At 46.2% G+C, this 21,379-nt stretch overlaps 1 protein-coding gene across 4 annotated transcripts in view; it reads left to right on the forward strand.

Annotated features, from left to right (window-relative positions):
* GTF2H4 (general transcription factor IIH subunit 4) overlaps positions 1-21,379 on the forward strand; it is a 194,799-nt gene that overhangs the window by 145,167 nt on the left and 28,253 nt on the right. For all 4 annotated transcript variants that reach the window (XM_063952239.1, XM_063952237.1, XM_063952236.1 and 1 more), the window contains exons 6-9: positions 3,001-3,089; positions 8,549-8,657; positions 15,029-15,097; positions 15,214-15,297. In XM_063952239.1, coding sequence (XP_063808309.1) covers positions 3,001-3,089; positions 8,549-8,657; positions 15,029-15,097; positions 15,214-15,297 — 351 coding nt within the window. The remainder of the gene's footprint in view (positions 1-3,000; positions 3,090-8,548; positions 8,658-15,028; positions 15,098-15,213; positions 15,298-21,379) is intronic.

Genomic DNA, 21,379 nt, shown 5'->3' on the forward strand with positions numbered 1-21,379 from the left:
ATTATAAACCTATATATGTAAAGAATGCTGCAGCATATATTAAAAAGGTTAATAACACATATTCCACATTCAATTCCCTAAACGCTTAATATTATTCCTTCATAGATAACTTTCAGATAAGCATTAGTCCATTGGAGATGTCCAATCCTGTATATGTACAATTCTCAATAAATTTTGTGGGATTTTAATAACTTGATTCCAACATAATGGCTGATTCCAAAACTTATATGAATTATATATCTAGAGGCTTAATGATTGAGCTTTATAATAGAGACCCAAATTACTCAGAGTGCTGAGTTATATGTGTGCACACATTTGAAAAAGAAGAAAAATATATAGAAATATACGAATAGAATTAGTGGTTATCGCATATCATTGAGATCACTTCACCTCCAAGGTATTAAAGTGCTTTGTATTAATAATCAGGCTCCCTCTGTTGGTAGTATACCTATAATGCAGGTAGAGTGGAGTTCCTTCTGGTGTCCTGATATATTGTCTCAGTGTTCAGGCTCCCTCTGCTGGAAATAGCCCGTATTGCATACACACTGGACGGATCTTATCCACAGCACAATACCAGTCAAGCAGGTGATCGTCTTTCACACAGTCACTGGAAACGCGTTTCTCCGCCTTAACGCTCCCTCAGCGGCTTCCTCAGTCCCGGACTATTTCCAGCAGAGGGAGCCTGAACACTGAGACAATATATCAGGACACCAGAAGGAACTCCACTCTACCTGCATTATAGGTATACTACCAACAGAGGGAGCCTGATTATTAATACAAAGCACTTTAATACCTTGGAGGTGAAGTGATCTCAATGATATGCGATAACCACTAATTCTATTCGTATATTTAAATATATTTTTTTCTTCTTTTTCAAATGTGTGCACACATATAACTCAGCACTCTGAGTAATTTGGGACTCTATTATAAAGCTCAATCATTAAGCCTCTAGATATATAATTCATATAAGTTTTGGAATCAGCCATTATGTGGGAATCAAGTTATTAAAATCCCACAAAATTTATTGAGAATTGTACATATACGGGATTGGACATCTCCAATGGACTAATGCTTATCTGAAAGTTATCTATGAAGGAATAATATTAAGCGTTTAGGGAATTGAATGTGGAATATGTGTTATTAACCTTTTTAATATATGCTGCAGCATTCTTTACATATATATGTTTATAATAAAAATAATAAACAAAAATGTTTTAATTCTAAGGATTAAGTGTATAATGTGATATATCAATACTGTTTGGGATAATTGATAGGTACAGCGCTCCTGGTGTTTGCAGGGGATTTATCCCTTGCAAAGTGTTTTTTTCGGGTGAGGAGAATGTCAGACTTCAGGTCGCTGCAGTAGTCAAGGGTTGAGATAAGCAGTCGTATTCTGTCCATCTTTCTGAGGCAGAGTTGATAGGCCTAGGAGAGAAATTGGATGTGAGGATTTCAGCAAGGGACGTAGTAAAGTGTAACGGCATTAGTTGGGAGGCTGGGGATATTGCGGTGTTATTGATGGTGGGGGGAAATTTGTAAGGTGATGACTGAGCGGAAGACTCAAAGCTATGTCTTGGACATTTTGAGCTTTAGGCAGCATTGGGACAACCATGTGGGTATAGCAGAGAGGCAGTCGATTTAAAGAGAGCTATATTAGGGTATCGTCAGCTTAGATCTGGTCATATGAGCAATTTAGTTCCCCTGGAGAAGGTCCAAGGACTGAGTCTTGTGGACTCCATAAGGGGTTCAGTATGATTTACAGATGTACGGGATGCCGGGGGTCAGAATACAGACAGCAGCATCCCGTCCATCAGAATCCCGTCAGCCCCCTCTAAAGTCCCCTAATTCTCCTCTGCCCCCTACCCTAACCCTACCTTGTCGGTGCCTAACCCTAACCCTCCCTTCCCCGCTGCCTAAAACTGAACCCTCCCCGCTTGATGCCTCACTCTAACTTCCCCTTCTATGTACCTAACCCTCCCTCTCCGGTCCCTAACCTTCCTGGCCCTGCACCCTAACCCCCCTTCTTCTGCCTAAACCTAACCCCACCCCCGGACGATTGGGATGCCGGCTGTTGGTATCCCGTGCTGCGTCGGTATCTAGACGCCGGGATTCCGTCCTCCGTCGGGATCCCAGTGTCGGTATATCGACCGCCGGGATCCCATCAGTCTGGAGGTTAACTGCTCCCCTCCATAAGATAGAGTGGAGGGGAAGGATTTACCTGAGGTAGAGACATTAAAGGAGCAGTTTGATAAGTATGGTGGAAACCAAGAATGAAATGTTACAAATGCCAGGAGAAGGTGGTGATGAACACTTCCAAATACTTCTGAAGTGTCTAAGAGAATGAGTATGGATTTAGCTGTATGTTAACTTTTGTGAGTGCAGTCTGGAATGTTTGGGGCAGAAGTCGAGAATGAGGTGAAAAGAGAAACAGTGCGATAGGCGGTTGTACTCAAGTCATATATTGGGGTACAGAGAAGTAGTTGGAGTGAGAGCTTTAGGCAAGAAATTATTTCTTTAGAATTTGTGAGACCAAGGAGGACATGCAGTGAGGAAGGAGTCAAATATGGTTGGAGAGAATAGGGTTGATATGATAAGTGGAGTTCAGGGAGTAGACAGAATCTGCTGAGCATTGATTGGGGATTGTAGGAGACAGTGGGGTAAATTTACTAAGGTGGGAGGTTTTTCTTCTTTTTTTTTTTTTTTTTTATAGAACTGGTGATGTTGCCCATAGCAACCAATTCTATTATCTTCTAGAAGCAGCTAGATAAATGTTCGTAGAATCGGATTGGTTGCTATGGGCAATATCACCAGTTTAAAAAAAAAAAAAAACTCCCACCTTAGTAAATTTACCCCAGTGAATGGAGTGAGAGATTCAGCAGGAGGAAATATCTTGTTGATACTGGAACTTCTAGCCACATTAAAGATGAAATGGAGCATTACAGAATTGTTTATGTAACTTGCACATGAGTTTTGTTATTTTCGCTGTCCTCTCATTTATAGGTCATTCTGCAGTTTATGGTTGGGTCACCAAGTGCTACGGTTAGTCAGGATCTGGCACAGCTCCTTATTCAAGCTGGTCTCATGAAAAGGTAAAACTCTATTTTCTAATACGTAATAATCTTCTGTTCTATAGTATTCATTATAATCTGCTGTGCAGTGTCAGTGTTTTTATAGGCTTGATGTTGGTTCCACTGTGTGTAGGTGACTATAGTATAGAAGTATATCAATATTGTAAGTATACAATACAGAAGTATGAAATGCAAGTAGAAAAGTATCATACATCACACAGTGCCAGCTTCTTAGAACAGTGGGGGTCATTCCGAATTGATCGCTTGCGGCCAATTTGCGCAGCGATCAGGTAAAAAAATGGCAAAACTGCACATGCATATGCGCCGCAATGCGCACGCGCGTCGTACGGGCACAAAGAGCATCGCTGCTGTGCACTGGATCTAGCGAAGATTCAATTCGCACAGCCGATCGCAAGGAGATTGACACGAAGAGGGCGTTTATGGGTGTAAACTAACCGTTTTCTGGGAGTGTTTGGAAAAACGCAGGCATAACCGGGCGTTTGCTGGACGGGTATCTGACGTCATTACCGTGTCATTTGTTGCAGCAATCATCGCACAGAATAAGTATCTACAGGGCTGGTCTTGTTGTGCACAAAATGTGTTTGCTGCCTCTCTGCTGCACAGGCGTTCGCACTCCTGCAAAGCGAAAACACACTCCCCCCGTGGGTGGCGACTATGCGTTTGCACGGCTGCTAAAAGTAGCTAGCGAGTGATCAGCTCGGAATGAGGGACTATATGAAAGAAATTAACACACAACAAGGCCAGAAGGGCCAAAATGACACAATGACAAAATTATCAATATCTTAAAACAAATATGAATCCGAGTGTAGGTGTTTCTATAGCTCTGCTGAGATAATGGCCAAAATTGATAAGCAGGATGCAGTATTAGAATAAAATGACTGAACCAGTTTTTGCTGAGTTTTGCAATCAGAGTTTTGAATTTCTTTTCAAGTAATCATACTGCACATATGTGCAAACCTCTCAGGTACATGGTGGCACAGCATCGCTATTACATAAACTGTGTTGTATTTCTGTTCATTTCAACGAAAGCGTAGGTAGTGTAGTTTACAATTCACTTTCCATTCTGAATTAAAGCAGCTTTTATTTTCAATTTAAGTAAATACCTGTAGCAAGCATTTAAATAAATGTAATACAATTTCCTGCAGTATAGTACTTCAGTAGTGATGCCTACCCCGCAACCCTCATATTTATTTAATAGCAGCCTTATACTACATCATTATTCTCATTATTACAGTAGTTCAATAGTAGCATTTATGGGCTGGAAATAAACAGATTTCTCCTTGCATCTATGGGGGACACTGAGACATCTGATATAGAGTGGAGCAGAGCAGTCTGGGCACCAACTAGTTAAACTTCTTTACAAAGCAGCACAGGCTCTCTCACCTCTATATCCTGACCCCTTAGCCTATAGAGACCGCTTTAGTTTGGTTTGCATGCTGTTTTAGGGACTTGCTACTAAGCAGTCTCTATTACTTTTTATTTTCTTTACTTTTACACCTAAGTAGGCAGTGGGACACGTCAAAGATGCCCCCGCGCCACCATATCCCCGTTGGCAACAGGGTCAGTGTAACCGCCGGTTAGGGAGGCAAAGGAGTGTCCGCACCCCCACTGGACCATCAGAGAACATTTTGCTAATGGGACGCGATCTACAGCTAGTGGCACATTCCATGGGGTCTGCCAGACAAGGGCTAGGACAGCTTTTCCCGTTGGCTCATCCCGCACTACTTAGCATGTCCCCTGCTCCAGGCTACCCGCCACAAGATTGTTACTCCTCCTCTCTCCTACCTTCCACAGATGTTGGGTGGCCATTTTCTTATTGCCTGCCTTGCAGAAAAGACAGAGAAACACAGGCTCCTACCTCTCCTATACCTGAAACCAGATGTCTGGTCATAGTGCTGGGCTCCTTCCTCCCCTGATGGGGCTAGTTTTTGAGCACATTGAAATTCTGAGCATTGAATGCTATTTCTGTGTGCCTGTTTATTTTTTTTTATAAGCCTGTAATTTCTACTTACTGTTTCTATTACTATTTCCTTACATCTCTGTAACTACCTAATGTGCATTAGCGAGTTACATGATTCCAAATGGAATCTCTGAGCTCATATCATTGTGGCCAAGGGATTGCTTGGCTCCTTGAATATCCAGGATGCATACTTGCATGTTCCCATACGGGACATTCATCAGCTATTCCTCAGGTTTGCGGTCTGGGCAGATGTCTACCAGTTTCGGGCATTACTGTTTGGTCTTTCTGCGGCTACTTGTGTATTCACGAAAGTCATGGTGGTAATGACAGCAGATCTCAGGTGCAAGGGGATCTGCATTCTTCCTTATCTGTACAATCTCCTCCTTCTTTCTCAGTCACTGGATGACCTTCAAGACCACCTCGTCATAACTGTGGACCTCCAGTCAGACGAGTGGCTCAGGGCATGCTCTTTGGGGGGGCCTTTCTCGACTCCAGGGTTCAGTGGGTGTTTCTCCCCATGGACAAACCAATCTATCTTCAAGACAAAATTTGGTCCTTCCTTCATTAACACAGAGTGTACATTCACTCCTGCATGTAAATCCTTGGCATGATAGTCTCAACTTTCAGCATGGTGGAATATTCCCAGTTTCATTCCAGACCTCAACAGTTGGAGCTCCTATCCCTGTGGAACCACTCCCACCTTCACCTCAGGTCTCAGATGATAAGTTTATCTCAGGAGGTGCACCACTCCTTAATGTGGTGGATCCATCTCTCACTAGGACAAGGGTCACCCCTTCTGGATCCAGGACTGGGTCCTGCTCACCACTGATTCGAGTCTTCGTGGCTGGGGGCAGTGACATGTCAACACACCTTTCATGGTCCGTGGACAGCTCAGAAAACCGTACTCCCAATCAATATTCTGGAGCTTTTGTGTGGTTTACAGAGCACTTTGCCAAGCTATATCCCTTCTTGCGCACAAACCTGTATGGTTCAGTATGTCAACACTTCTGAGGTCGCTTATATATACACCAGGATGAAACCCGCAGCAGGGGTGCCATGAGAGAAGTGAGCCGCATTCACCGATGGGGCGAGTGATTTCTCCGAGCTCTGTTGATAGAGGGGTCCAGAATTGGAAGGTGAACTTCCTAAGCAGCCAAGACATACACTCAGGCGGGTTGTCGCATCACCCAGATGTTTCAGATGCTGTTTCTTTGCTTGGGTCATCTGGTTTTTACCTGATGGCCTCATGCCACAACAACAAGCTTCCTCGGTACTGCTCTCACACCAGGAGCCTGGGAGCCCTTCTTGTGGATGCCCTTGCAGTTCATTGGACCTTTCTGCTCCTTTATGTCTTCCCTCGAATCTCTGTGATTCCGCGGGTTCTCCACAAGCTGCAGTTGGAGTGTGGCACCACCATTCTCATCTCCCCCAACTGGCCACGTCAAGCTTGGTACGCCAACCTTCTTCTGCTGTCCATAGACTTCCTGTGGCACCTTCTTCTTAGGCTGGATCGTCTGTCTCAGGTCCCAGGTCTTCAGCTGGACCTCGTTGTCTCAGCTTTGAAAGGCTGGCTCTTGAGACATCCATCTTAAAGGATAAAGGGTTGCTTAACGCCAGAAAGCCTTCCTCAGCTAGGATCTATTACCAAGTTTGGAAGGCCTATTTTGATTGTGTTCTATCCATGGGTTGAATCCACTGTATTTTTGTTTGTCCCGGAATTTGATCTTTAACAGGCAAGGTTGGTTTTGGGCCTTTGTCATTCCTCTATTAAGATCCAGGTATCAGCTGTTTCGATCCTTGTCTAGAGGAAAGTGATCTTGTTACCGGATGTGCAGACCTTTCTGCAAGGTGTTCTCCACATTCGACCTCAATTTGATCCTCTAGTGGCTCCGTGGGACTTGACTTTGGTGCTGCGGGCCCTTCAGTCTTACCCCTTTGATCCTTAAAAAAAACTAAAAAACAGTTTCTTATTGGCTTACCCTAAGGACTGTCTTCCTACTCGCCATAGCTTCAGCCCAAAGTCTTTGCCTCATCTCTCCCTCTTCCTTATATTTCATCCTGGTTGACCTGTCCTTTAGATGCATCTGGGTTACCTTCCAATGCTTGTGTCCCGCTTTTATGTTAATCAGAAAATTGTTGTTCCATCCTTTCAAGTTCCGGAGTCTTCACCAGAACAGGCCTTCTTAGATGTTAAGGCTCTCCTTATCTACATAGATAGGACACAGGGCATCCTCAAATCTGATTCCTTTTTTGTCCTTTACAACTTCAACAAACACAGTTGGCCAGCCTCCAACCAGACCTTGGCTTGTTAGCTTCATTTGACTATCTACCAGGCCTACTCATTATCGGACCAACCAGCCCCCACCTCATTCCACGAGGTCTGTGGGGGCTTCCTAGGTGGCTTAGCATGGCGCTTCTGCGGAACAGCTTTGTGAGGCGGCCATGTGGTCTTCTGACCACAAGTCCCTCTAGTTCTACTGCTTTGACACCTTTGTCTCCACTGATGCTGGTTTTGGGCGTAGAGTTTTAAGTGCAGCACAGGCGTATTCCCTCCCTTAAGGAGATGGCTTTTGGATGTCTATATCCCCGCCCAAGGATGAAAGGAGAAAACGGATCCCCAGGGGACATTGAGCGCCATCCCCAACGCCCCTGGCCAGTGATGCTTTTTGTTCCTGTTCCAGCTCATCTCTACCTGCGGCAGGTTGTGTGCCGGCCTTCCTTTTCCCTATCCTTGGGCTTAACATAACTGGCTCTATAGGCTAAGGAGGTGGGGTATAGAGGAAGGAACCTGTGTTGCTGGTTAATGAAGTTTAACTAGTTGGTACCCAGACTCCTCTGCTCCTCTCTATACCCGATGTCGCGGTACGCCCCATGGACTCGGAGAAAAGGATTTTACAGGTAAGAGCAAAATCCCCTTTTTTTTATTATTTTTGGAAGTGAATCTAATATAATTCAGTCGCTTTGAGTTCCAAGACATCAGGCGCTGCTTTCAAAACAGACTTTTCCGTCTGCACGTTCTAGTCCTGCAGCATCATAGCCTATTTCTCTCACTAGCATGAAACAGTGTTACCCAGCAGCTGCTATCAGTTACTGGTGAGGGTTGCAGGGCATGGAATTGTGCCTGCATATTACACTGGGTGTACTATTGTAGAAAGGTGGTTAACTCTCTCTTTTTTTATTTTTTATTTTTTTATTTTATTTATGAAACAAGGGAGCAAATCAAAAAAATAATATGCTTTTGTTGGCAAGCATATATTTTTTTTTATTTGTTTCATGATAGTCCACTTTTAATACAAATATATAATTCATTTATGATACAATTGTTACATTATCTTATCAGTTTTTATTAGATGCACTGTGAATTCAACAAAAATGAATTGTAGAGCGCTGATACAATTGTTACATTATCTTATCAGTTTTTATTAGATGCACTGTGAATTCAACAAAAATGAATTGTAGAGCGCTAATCTTAATTTTCTTATTTGCGTTCATCCTGTAGTGATGCTGGGGAGGCCCCAAGCATTTCTTCTGCTGGATTTCAGTTTCTGCTTCTGGACACAGCTTCTCAGTTATGGTACTTCATGCTTCAGTATCTCAAGTCAGCTGAGGTAAGCACCAACCTTCATAATTGTTTCCAAACCTTGTGCAGACCGTATGTGTATTTATGCTTAAGAAGAGCTTTACAGAGCGTTTCCACCTGTGACATAAGAAATCCATATAACTCTCTTACAATCGTGTGTAAATCTTCCCCATAATACTCTTTTATTCCCTCCCCTCCCAGTACCCTTCATATAAATATTAAAAAACCTATAGTTCAGAGAATACTTGTTTTCGGTTGAGTTTATCTTTATATATTTATTTCTCTTACGTCCTAGGAGATACTGAGAATACATTTAGTACCGTGGGCTATAGACGGGTCTACTTGGAGCCATGGGCACTATAGAAGTTTGATAACGTGTGCCTGCTTCTCCCTCTGTGCCCCTCCTACCAGACTCGGTTTACAAAATGTGTCCGAAGGAGCCGGTCACATCTTCGAAAGCTCCTGAAGAGTTTTCTGCATTTATTTTCAAAGTTTGATATTTGCAGGCAGGTCTGGATGGCACCAGCCTGCCTGCTTCATGGGACTTGGGGGAGGGGGAAGGGAATCTTCCCAACCCCACTAAGGGTTATCGGTCCTGTTCCCCGCTGACAGGACGCTAGCTCCTGAGGGAACTAATCGCAAACCACACCTCGGTGAGCGTACATTCCCGCAGCACGCCGCCACTTCTAACAGAGCCAGAAGAAAGAAGAGTGGTGATTACTAAGCCAGGTCCCGGTTAACGGGTCGCTGGCCATTATGGCGGCATGAGGGTACGGAGACGCACTGCTTCTACACAGGGCGGAATGAATCTCCATACTTAGTACACTGTACCCAGACTGGAAATACAGGCTTAAAAGGGGAATGTCTCCATTTTATGCACTTAGACACTAAGCCAGTATAAAGAAGAGCGGGAAGACCATGCGCTATTGAAGGGGCGGGGCTTCACTATGAGCGGATCCAGCAGCTTAGGCGCCATTTTACCCTATCGCAGCTGACACAGACGCTGACTGTCAGGGACGCGCAGCTCCTCCGGAGAGCCTCCAGATTAGCGCAGCGGTACCAGGGGGTCATAGCAGGGGAAGCTATATACTAGTGTACTAAGTCCCTAATCTAGGTACTTAGTCTGTGACCCGGCTAAGCTTGGCTTTAGCAATAAGGGCGCCGTGTGCTGGTTCTATACTCTCTCTCTGTGCCTCGGGAAGGGTTCTTTGTGGGTCAATTGTGCATTTAATCTTTTCCTGTGTGTGTGCTGTCACTGCTGCAGTATGTCAGGCAAAGCGTGTATTTCATGTAAGGCACAGTGTTCCTCTTCTCCAGGGGGTTCACTAATGTGTACTCAGTGTAGTATCCCTTCTCAGGCTAGTGGGGCAGAACCAGCATGGCTGGACTCCATCAGGGGAATGATTTCCACCATCTCTACTAAATTATCTCATAATGAGAAGGAGACGCAATACTTAATACAGTCTATGGCTGAGTTTATGCAAAAGGACTCAGTACCCATACCAGCGTCTCAGTCCTCTGCCATTTGTCCGCAAAAACGTACCTTGGCCCATATCCTGCATTCTGACTCTGATAATGAAGAGTCAGAAATGGAGGAAGGTGAGGTGGGGGAGGGTACTCTGTCATAGGGTGTTTAGGCCCTCATAGACTCTATAAGGGAAGTCCTAAATATTCCTGATAAGGTGACAGAGGTGTGTGAGGAATCTTTCTTTAATGTGTCAAAGGAATTAAATATCTTGTTTGAAGAACCGTGGGTTAATCCAAATAAGAAATTTCAAATACCTAGGTGGTTATTATCATCTTTTCCTTTTTCTCCTGAGAATAGGAAAAAAATGGGAAAATCCAACGATAGTGGATGCGTCAGTCTCCAGGCTCTCAGTAAAATTGCATTACCTGTCCCTGGTGCAGCCTCCCCAAAGGATGCAGCTGATCGCAAGATTGAGACCCACTATAGCATGTGGGTGGATTACGCGAGCCATTACTAAATGGTCGGGTAATTTAATTGAGGGGTTAGACACCTTACCTCAAGAGGAAATTGTTTTACTCCTGCAACACATACAGGACTCTTCAAACTTTATGGCAGAAGTCATTAAGGAGATCGGTTTGCTTAATGCACGCACCACAGCTATGGTAGTGTCGGTACGCAGGGGACTATGGCTACGTCAGTGGATGGCTGACGCGGACGCCAATAGAGGTGTGGAAGGTTCACAGGTGAGGCCTTATTTGGTGATGAACTCGACATGTGGATTTCACGAGTGGTAAGTCCACCTATCTGTCCTCTGCAGCTCCGCCAGCTAGGAAGGCCTACTCAGGACCCAATTTACAGTCCTTTTGAACTGCAAAGTTTCGGGGCAAGGCCAGAGATTCTACCATCGCCAGAGGTGCTAGAGGTATGCCATGCAAACCAGCGGCTGCTGGTTCACAGGAACAGGGCTCTGCCTCCTCATCAGGCTTATCTACGGTTTGCTCTGCAGGACTGTCACTACCAGTTCCAGGCCCTGCCATTTGGTCTCTCCACGGCACCGAGGGTGTTCACCAAGGTGATGGCAGAGATGATGATACTACCCCGCAAACAAGGAGTGAACGTAATTCCGTACCTGGACGATCTTCTGATAAAGGCTGCATCCAGGGAACAGTTGTTGGAGAACATTGGTCTCCCAACCAGATTACTCCTGGATCATGGGTGGATTCTGAACCTACCAAAATCTCACCTAGAACCTACGCGGAAGCTTCATTTCCTGGGAATTGATACTGGACACACAGTCTCAGAAAGTGTTCCTTCCCTTGGAAAAGGCAATGGTGATTCAGTCGATGGTTTGGGCTGTCTTGAAACTGACCCGAATCTCCGTACATCTGGCATCCGCCTCCTGGGGAAAAAGCAATACAGGGGGTAATTCAGAGTTGATTGCAGCAGCAAATTTGTTAGCAGTTGGGCAAAACCATGTGCACTGCAGGGGGGTGGGGGTGGGGGGTCATATAACGTGCAGAGAGAGTTAGATTTGGGTGGGGTGTGTTCAAACTGAAATCTAAATTGCAGTGTAAAAATAAAGCAGCTAGTATTTACCCTGCACAGAAACAAAATAACCCACCCAAATCTAACTCTCTCTGCAAATGTTATATCTGCCACACCTGCCGTGCACATGGTTTTGTCCAACTGCTAACAAATTTCCTGCTGCAATCAACTCTGACTTACATCCCCAGTGCAGAAGGTTTCATGCGAGGACTTTGCAGCTGAATCTGTTGGACAAATGGTTCGGATCGCATCTTCACATGCATCAGAGGATTCGTCTGTCGCCAAAGGCCAGGATCTCCCTCTTGTGGTGGCTACAAACTTCTCATCTAGTGGAGGGTCGGAGGTTCGGGATTCAGAATTGGATTCTGCTAACCACAGACGCAAGCCTCAGAGGTTGGGGTGCAGTCACCCAAGGGATGCAGTTTCATGGAAGATGGTCAAGTCAGGAAAGCGTTCCTCCAATGAACATACTGGAACTCAGAGCTATCTAGAACGCCCTTCTGCGGGCCTCATCCTCATCTCTGCTTCAAAATCAGGTCATTCAAGTTCAGTCGGATAATGTGACATACATAAACCGACAGGGACGGAACTAAAAGCAGAACCGCAATGTCAGAGTTGTTAAGAATCCTCCTCTGGGCGGAAAAACACGCAGTGGTGTTGTCAGCAATTTTTATTCCAGGAGTAGACAACTGGGAAGCAGACTTCCTCAGCAGACACGACCTACACTCGGGGGAATGGTGCCTCCACCCGGAGGTGTTCCAGTGGCTGACGCGTCGGTGGGGTTATCCACAAATCAACATGTTGGCCTCTCATATTTATCTTGTGCCGACAGAGGGTTCAAGCAATTCTCATTGCTCTGGACTGGCCGTGAAGGGCCTGGTATGCGGAACTTCTCGAGATGCTAATCGAAGACCCGTGGCCTCTGCTTCTTCTTCTTCCTCTGCAGCAGGGCCCGTTCGTTTATCAAGACTTACCACGGCTACATTTGACGGAATGGAAGTTGAACGGCTGATTCTTGCCAGGAGAGGGATTCCTGACAAGGTCTTCCCGACTATGATCCAAGCCAGGACGGGGGTAACGTCTAAACATTACCATCGTATTTGGAAGAAATATGTCTCTTGGTGTGAGAGCAGACAATATTCTACGGTGGAATTTCATCTGGGACGTTTCCTACTTTTTCTGCAGTTGGGAGTGGATATGGGCCTACGCCTAGGCTTCTTAAAAGTTCAGATTTCGGACTTGTCTATATTCTTTCAGAAACAATTGGCTTATCTCCCTGATGTTCAGACGTTCTTGAAGGGTGTTCTTCATATCCAACCTCCCTTTGTGCCTCCTACAGCACCTTGGGATCTCAATTTGGTGCTGCAGTTCCTCCAGTTGGACTGGTTTGAACTGTTACAGGAGGTAGACGAAAAGTATCTTGCGTGGAAGACCGTCACACTGTTGGCCTTGGCTTCAGCAAGACGTATGTCGGAGCTGGGGGCATTGTCTTACAAGAGCCCCTACTTGATTTTCCATGAGGACAGAGTTGAACTTGGGACTCGTCAGCAATTCTTTCCTAAGGTGTTGTCCGCATTTCACATCAACCAACCTATTGTGGTTCTGGTTGTGACGGACGCCTCTGCTACTTCAAAGTCTTTGGATGTTGTGAGGGCTTTGAAGGTGTATGTGAAGCGAGCAGCTAGTCACAGGAAATCGGACTCGCTGTTCGTTTTTTATGATGCCAATAAGATTGGGTGTCCTGCTTCAAAGCAGTCCATTGCACGCTGGATCAGGCTCACTATCCAGCATGCTTATTCCACGGCAGGTCTACCGGTCCCAAGATCGGTACAGGCCCACTCTACTAGGTCGGTGGGTTCTTCTTGGGCGGCTGCCCGTGGGGTCTCAGCTTTACAGCTCTGCCAAGCAGCTACTTGGTCGTGTTCGAACATGTTTGCCAAGTTTTACAAGTTCGATACCATGGCCTCTGAAAACCTTCAGTTTGGTCAAACTGTTCTGCAGGAATCTCAGCACTCTCCCACCCAGTTTGGGAGCTTTGGTTCTTCCCCATGGTACTAAATGGATTCCCAGTATCCCCTAGGACGTAAGAGAAAATAGGATTTTAATTACCTACCGGTAAATCTTTTTCTCGTAGTCCGTAGGGGATACTGGGCGCCTGCCCGGTGCTTCGTTCTTCCGGCACAGTTACTTGGTTACGTACTGTTGTTTGGTTCAACTGTTTTGCTGTCCCTGTTTCAAGTTTGGTTAGCATGGCTTTCCTCTTGTTCTAGTTGTGCTGGTTTGAAATCTCACCACTTTCCTTTTCTATATCCTTCGCTCAAAGTATGTCCATCTACTCGGGCACAGTTTCCTATAGTCTGGTAGGAGGGGCATAGAGGGAGGAGCCAGCACATGTTATCAAACTTCTATAGTGCCTATGGCTCCAAGTGGATCTGTCTATACCCCCATGGTACTAAATGGATTCCTTACTGGTAGGTAATTAAAATCCTGTTTGTTCCTTCATATAATTATTAAAAAAAGGAAAGATTGCTGATTATATATTTTATTCAGCTCAAATTTTATATTTAAATAGAGGTACACAGGAAAATCAGCAATGTTGGATTACAATAGATATCGGTGGTGTGCACAGACGCACATCCCTGCTAAATGAATATCTATCCAATAGTCTGGAATAAAGTGAAAATGAAAATCCCAAACACTCCTGTTCCTTTTTGTTCCTAAAATGCAACATTTGACAACACATGAGCTGGAATCCAGTCCCTTGCCTTTTGTTACGGGAAGCTGCTAGATATGAGATGAGAGGGTGCATGTCCAGCTGTTTGCTCAGATGGGATGTGTTACAGTAGAGGTTGCCCAACATCATGGCTATTTCTATATAGCGACGTTCCCTATTGGTCAGTAGGTGAAGAAACATTGTGCTTCTAACAGTCAAAAAAGACAGTCCATTTTGATCTGAAGGTAGAGTAGATTTGCTGCGGACACAAGGCAGGAATTACACAGGTAGGGGGCAGAATTAGAGAATAGGTCCAATAGTGTGCCTTGAGTAGTTTCATCCAGCTCATATACGTATACTGTAATCTGTAAAACAAACATAAGCACTGTGCCCCAATGGGGAAGTTAAACTTCCACCTTGGGTTCCTTTTGAAACCCAACAACATAATTTGAAATTAGGAGACACATCTTCCTTAAATGGATGAACCAAAGTAGGTCAACGCTGCAGTTAAGCAATACTAGTAGACTGTCCAGACTGGATAAGTAACACATTCTCACAGGATTTCATATTTTGGAGTAAAATTTACTTTGCAAATTGTGGATCTAATTGCTGTACCTGCATCTGTATGCTTCCCTATAACAGATTTTTTGTTGTTGTTGTTTTACCACCATAGACTCGGGGGATGATTCTGGTGGAGATACTTTCCTTCATGTTCCAGCTGAGCTTTTCTACATTGGGGAAGGTAAACCAAGATGAAACACATTATAAAATGGGGAGTATTTCCCTAAGAGATAATGTACTGACGTCATTATATAATGCTCAGTGTAAAGTGTCCACACTCTGCTTCTTCACTGAAAGGATTACTCTGTGGAGGGAATGAGCGATTCATTACTGACCTTCCTGCAACACCTGCGGGAGTTTGGGCTAGTGTTTCAGAGAAAGGTAAGGAGGAGATAAACGGCAACATATTACTGAATGTCTACATTTTCATTTTACAAAACAAAATAAATATGGCCACAGTTTTGCCCATATTGTACATGATACTCACTGTGTCCCATTGTTAATGCCACTTGTCTCTACAAAACAGTGCCAACACTAACACTGCAAATCTGTGTTACCTATAAAATACAATCATGAGGAGTTTGGGCCAGATTTAGAGATGGAGGTTGATGCATACGCAGCTGCAATCCAGTACGCAGTGGATGTACGAAAGTATGCTAATGCTCTGTAGCTGCCTGGACATGAATTCAGATGCCCCCCGCAGTCTCGCAAATATCAGCATCTGCTGTGCCGTCAGATCCTCTGATAATCGCATATCTGACTAACCCTATGGTCACGCCATATGGCGCTGGGAACGGAGACGCTGGTGCCATGTTTTCTGCATATGAGCTCACAGATAAAATAAGAAATAATAATAATTATTATATTTATTTCTCTAACGTCCTAATTGGATGCTGGGACTCCGTAAGGACCATGGGGATTAGCGGCTCCGCAGGAGACTGGGCACAACTAAAGAAAGCTTTAGGACTACCTGGTGTGCACTGGCTCCTCCCACTAAGACCCTCCTCCAGACCTCAGTTAGATTCTTGTGCCCGGCTGAGCTGGATGCACACTAGGGGCTCTCCTGAGCACCTAGAAAGAAAGTATATTTAGGTTTTTTATTTTCAGTGAGATCTGCTGGCAACAGACTCACTGCAGCGAGGGACTAAGGGGAGAAGAAGCGAACCTACCTAACAGGTGGTAGTTTGGGCTTCTTAGGCTACTGGACACCATTAGCTCCAGAGGGATCGACCGCAGGACCCGACCTTGGTGTTCGTTCCCGGAGCCGCGCCGCCGTCCCCCTTACAGAGCCAGAAGCACGAAGAAGGTCCGGAAAATCGGCGGCAGAAGACTTCGGTCTTCACCAAGGTAGCGCACAGCACTGCAGCTGTGCGCCATTGCTCCTCATGTACACCTCACACTTCGGTGACTGATGGGTGCAGGGCGCTGGGGGGGGGGCGCCCTGAGGGCAATAAATAACACCTTGGCTGGCAAAATATACATCATATATAGTCCCAGAGGCTATATAGATGTAAAATTACCCCTGCCAGTATCACAGAAAAAGCGGGAGAAAGTCTGCCGAAAAGGGGGCGGGGCTTCTCCCTCAGCACACTGGCGCCATTTTCTCTTCACAGTGCAGCTGGAAGACAGCTCCCCAGGCTCTCCCCTGTAGTTTTCAGGCTCAAAGGGTTAAAAAGAGAGGGGGGGCACTAAATTTAGGCGCAATATATGTATACAAGCAGCTATTGGGGAAAAATCACTCCGTTATAGTGTTAATCCCTGCATTATTATAGCGCTCTGGTGTGTGCTGGCATACTCTCTCTCGGTCTCCCCAAAGGACTTTGTGGGGTCCTGTCCTCAGTCAGAGCATTCCCTGTGTGTGTGCGGTGTGTCGACATGTTGGATGAGGAAGGTTACGTGGAGGCGGAGCAGAGGCCGATAAATGGGATGTCGCCCCCTGTGGGGCCGACACCAGAGTGGATGGATAGGTGGAAGGTATTAACCGACAGTGTCAACTCCTTACATAAAAGGCTGGATGACGTAACAGCTGTGGGACAGCCGGCTTCTCAGCCCGCGTCTGCCCAGGCGTCTCAAAGGCCATCAGGGGCTCAAAACAACGCCCGTTACCTCAGATGGCAGACACAGATGTCGACACGGAGTCTGACTCCAGTGTCGACGAGGTTGAGACATATACACAATCCACTAGGAACATCCGTTACATGATCTCGGCAATGAAAAATGTGTTACGCATTTTCTGACATAAACCCAAGTACCACATAAAAGGGGTTTTATTTTTGGGGAGAAAAAACAGCCACTGTTTTGTTCCCCCGTCAGATGAATGAATGAAGTGTGTAAAGAAGCGTGGTTTCCCCCGATAAGAAACTGGTTATATCTAAAAAGTTACTGATGGCGTACCCTCTACCGCCAGAGGATAGGTCACGTTGGGAGGTATTCCTTAGGGTGGATAAGGCGCTCACACGTTTGTCAAAAGGTGGCACTGCCGTCTTAGGATACGGCCACCTTGAAGGAACCTGCTGATAAAAAGCAGGAGGCGATCCTGAAGTCTGTATTTACACACTCAGGTTATATACTGAAACCTGCAATTGCCTCAGCATAAATAGTGCTGCTGCAGCGTGGTCTGACACCCTGTCAGATAATATTAATACGCTAAGACAGGGATAATAATATTTGCTAACATTGAGCATATTTAAGACGTTGTCTTATATATAAAGGATGCACAGAGGGATATTTGCCGGCTGGCATCCAGAATTAATGCAATGTCCATTCTGCCAGGAGGGTAGTAGAAACCCGGCAGTGGACAGGTGATGCTGCATTTAAAAGGCACATGGAGATTCTGCCTTATAAGGGTGAGGAATTGTTTGGGGATGGTCTCTGGGACCTCGTATCCACAGCAACAGCTGGGAAGAAAAAATTTTTACCTCCGGTTTCCTCACAAAAGCCTAAAGAAAGCACCGTATTTTCAGGTACAGTCCTTTCGGCTTCAGAAAAGCAAGCGGGTCAAAGGCGCTTCCTTTCTGCACAGAGACAAGGGAAGAAGGAAAAAGCTGCACCAGTCAGCCAGTTCCAGGATCAAATATCTTCCCTCGCTTCCTCTGAGTCCACCGCATGACGCTGGGGCTCCACAGGTGGAGACAGGTGCGGTGGGGGCGCGTCTCGGGAACTGCAGGGTTCAGTGGGCTGGCCCACAGGTGGATCCCTAGGTTCTGCAACTAGTATCACAGGGATACAGGCTGGAGTTTGAGACGACTCCCCCTCGCCGTTGCCTCACATCAGCCTTGCCTGCTGCCCTCGGAGAAAGGTAGTACTGGCGGCAATTCACAAGCTGTACTTCCAGCAGGTGAAATCAAGGTACCCCTCTTTCAACAAGGCCGGGGTTACTATTCCAAAATGTTGTGGTACCGAAACCAGACGGTTTGGTGAGACCCATTCTAAAATTGAAATCCTTGAACACTTATATACGAAGGTTCAAGTTCAAAATAGAATCGCTCAGGACGATTATTGCAAGCCTTGAAAATTTCAGGGTATCACTGGACATCAAGGATACTTACCTGCATGTCCCTATTTACCCTCGTCACCAGGTGTACCTCAAAATTGTGGTACAGGATTGTCATTACCAATTCCAGACGTTGCCGTTGGTCTGTCCCCGCCACCGAGGGTATTTACCAAGGTAATGGCCGAAGTACTTATCCCGTACTTGGACGATCTCCTTATAAAGGCGAGGTCCAGGGAGCAGTTGTTCGTCGGAGTAGCACTATCTCGGGAAGTGCTACAACAGCAAGGCTGGATTCTGAATATTCCAAAGTCACAGCTGGTTCCTACGACGCGTCTACTGTTCCTGGGTATGGTTCTGGACACAGAACAGGATAAAAAGGGTTTCTCCCGGAGTAGAAGTCCAAGGAGTTGGCGTCTCTAGACGGAGACCTCCTAATACAAATACAGGTATCGGTGCATCTATGCACGCGAGCCTTGGGAAAGATGGTAGCTTCTTACGAAGAATTTCCATTCGCCAAGTCCCATGCAAGGATCTTCCAGTGGGATCTGTTGGACAAGTGGTCCGGGTCGCATTCTCAGATGCATCGGCCGATAACCCTGTCTCCAAGGGCCAGGGTGTCGCTGTGGTGGTGACTGCACATCTACTAGGGGGCCGCAGATTCGGCATACAGGACTGGGTCCTGGTGACCACGGATGCCAGCTTTCAAGGCTGGGGGGCAGTCACACAGGGAAGAAACTTCCAAGGCCTATGGAAAAGTCAGGAGACTTCCCTACACATAAATGTTCTGGAACTTTGGGCCATTTACAATGCCCTAAGTCAGGCTAGACCCCTGCTTCAACACCGGCCGGTGCTGATCCAGTCAGACAACATCACGGCGGTCGCTCATGTAAACCGACAGGGCGGCACAAGAAGCAGGATGGCGATGGCAGAAGCCACAAGGATTCTCCGATGGGCGGAAAATCATGTGTTAGCACTGTCAGCAGTGTTCATTCCCGGAGTGGACAACTGAGAACTTTCTCAGCAGACACGACCTCCACCCGAGAGAGTGGGGACTTCATCCAGAACTCTTCCAAATGATTGTACACCGTGGGGAAAGGCCACAGGTGGACAGGATGGCGTCCCGCCTCAAGAAAAAGCTACAAAGATATTGCGCCAGGTCAAGGGACCCTCAGGCGATAGCTGTAGACGCTCTGGTAACACCGTGGGTGTACCAGTCGGTGTATGTGTTCCCTTCTCTGCCTCTCATACCCAGGGTAATGAGAATAATAAGAAGGAGAGGAGTAAGAACTATACTCATTGTTCCGGGTGGCCAAGAAGAGCTTGGTACCCAGAACTCCAAGAAATGATCTCAGAGGACCCATGGCCTCTGCCGCTCAGACAGGACCTGCTGCAGCAGGGGGCCTGTCTGTTCCAAGACGTACCGCGGCTGCGTTTGACGGCATGGCGGTTGAACGCCGGATCCTGAAGGAAAAGGGCATTCCGGAGGAAGTTATCCCTACGCTATTTAAAGCTAGGAAAGAAGTGAACGCAAACCATTATCACCGCATATGGCGGAAATATGTTGCGTGCTGTGAGGCCAGTAAGGCCCCAAAGGAGGAATTTCAGCTAGGTCGTTTTCTGCACATCCTACAAGTCAGAGGTGATTATGGGCCTAAAATTGGGTTCCATTAAGGTCCAGATTTCGGCTCTATCGATTTTCTTCCAAAATAGAACTGGCTTCACTGCCTGAAGTTCAGACTTTTGTTAAGGGAGTGCTGCATAGTCAACCCCTGTTTGTGCCTCCAGTGGCACCGTGGGATCTCAACATAGTGTTGGATTTCCTGAAGTCACATTGAGTTGAGCCACTTAAATCCGTGGAGCTACAATACCTCACGTGGAAAGTGGTCATGCTGTGGGCCGTGGCGTCGGCGAGGCGTGTATCAGAATTGGCGGCTTTGTCATACAAATGCCCTTATCTGTATTCTATATGGATAAGGCGGAATTGAGGACTCGTTCCCAATTCCTTCCTAAGGTGGTATCAGTTTTTCATGTGAACCAACCTATTGTGGTGCCTGCGGCTACTTGGGACTTGGAGGATTCCAAGTTTTCTGGACGTAGTCAGGGCCCTGAAAAGTATATGTTTCCAGGACGGCTGGAGTCAGGAAAACTGACTCGCTATTTATCCTGTATGCACCCAACAAGCTGGGTGCTCCTGCTTCTAAGCAGACTATTGCTCGCTGGATCTGTAGCACGATTCAACTTGCACATTCTGCGGCTGGAATGCCGCACCCTAAATCTGTGAAAGCCCATTCCACGAGGAAAGTGGGCTTTTCTTGGGCGGCTGCCCGAGGGGTCTCGGCTTTACAAATTTGCCGAGCTGTTACTTGGTCGGGTTAAAACACTCTCTTGCAAGAGTCTACAAGTTTGATACCCTGGCTGAGGAGGACCTAGAGTTTGCTCATTCGGTGATGCAGAGTCATCCGCACTCTCCCGCCCGTTTGGGAGCTTTGGTATAATCCCCATGGTCCTTACGGAGTCCCAGCATCCACTTAGGACGTTAGAGAAAATAAGATTTTACTCACCGGTAAATCTATTTCTCGTAGTCCGTAGTGGATGCTGGGCGCCCATCCCAAGTGCGGATTGTCTGCAATACTTGTATATAGTTATTGCCTAACTAAAGGGTTATTGTTGAGCCATCTGTTGAGAGGCTCAGTTGTTATCATACTGTTAACTGGGTATAGTATCACGAGTTATACGGTGTGATTGGTGTGGCTGGTATGAGTCTTACCCGGGAATCAAAATCCTTCCTTATTGTGTCAGCTCTTCCGGGCACAGTATCCTAACTGAGGTCTGGAGGAGGGTCTTAGTGGGAGGAGCCAGTGCACACCAGGTAGTCCTAAAGCTTTCTTTAGTTGTGCCCAGTCTCCTGCGGAGCCGCTAATCCCCATGGTCCTTACGGAGTCCCAGCATCCACTACGGACTACGAGAAAT

This window comes from Pseudophryne corroboree, chromosome 2 (genome assembly GCF_028390025.1).
Source record: "Pseudophryne corroboree isolate aPseCor3 chromosome 2, aPseCor3.hap2, whole genome shotgun sequence".
Classification (NCBI taxonomy): Eukaryota; Metazoa; Chordata; class Amphibia; order Anura; family Myobatrachidae; genus Pseudophryne; species Pseudophryne corroboree.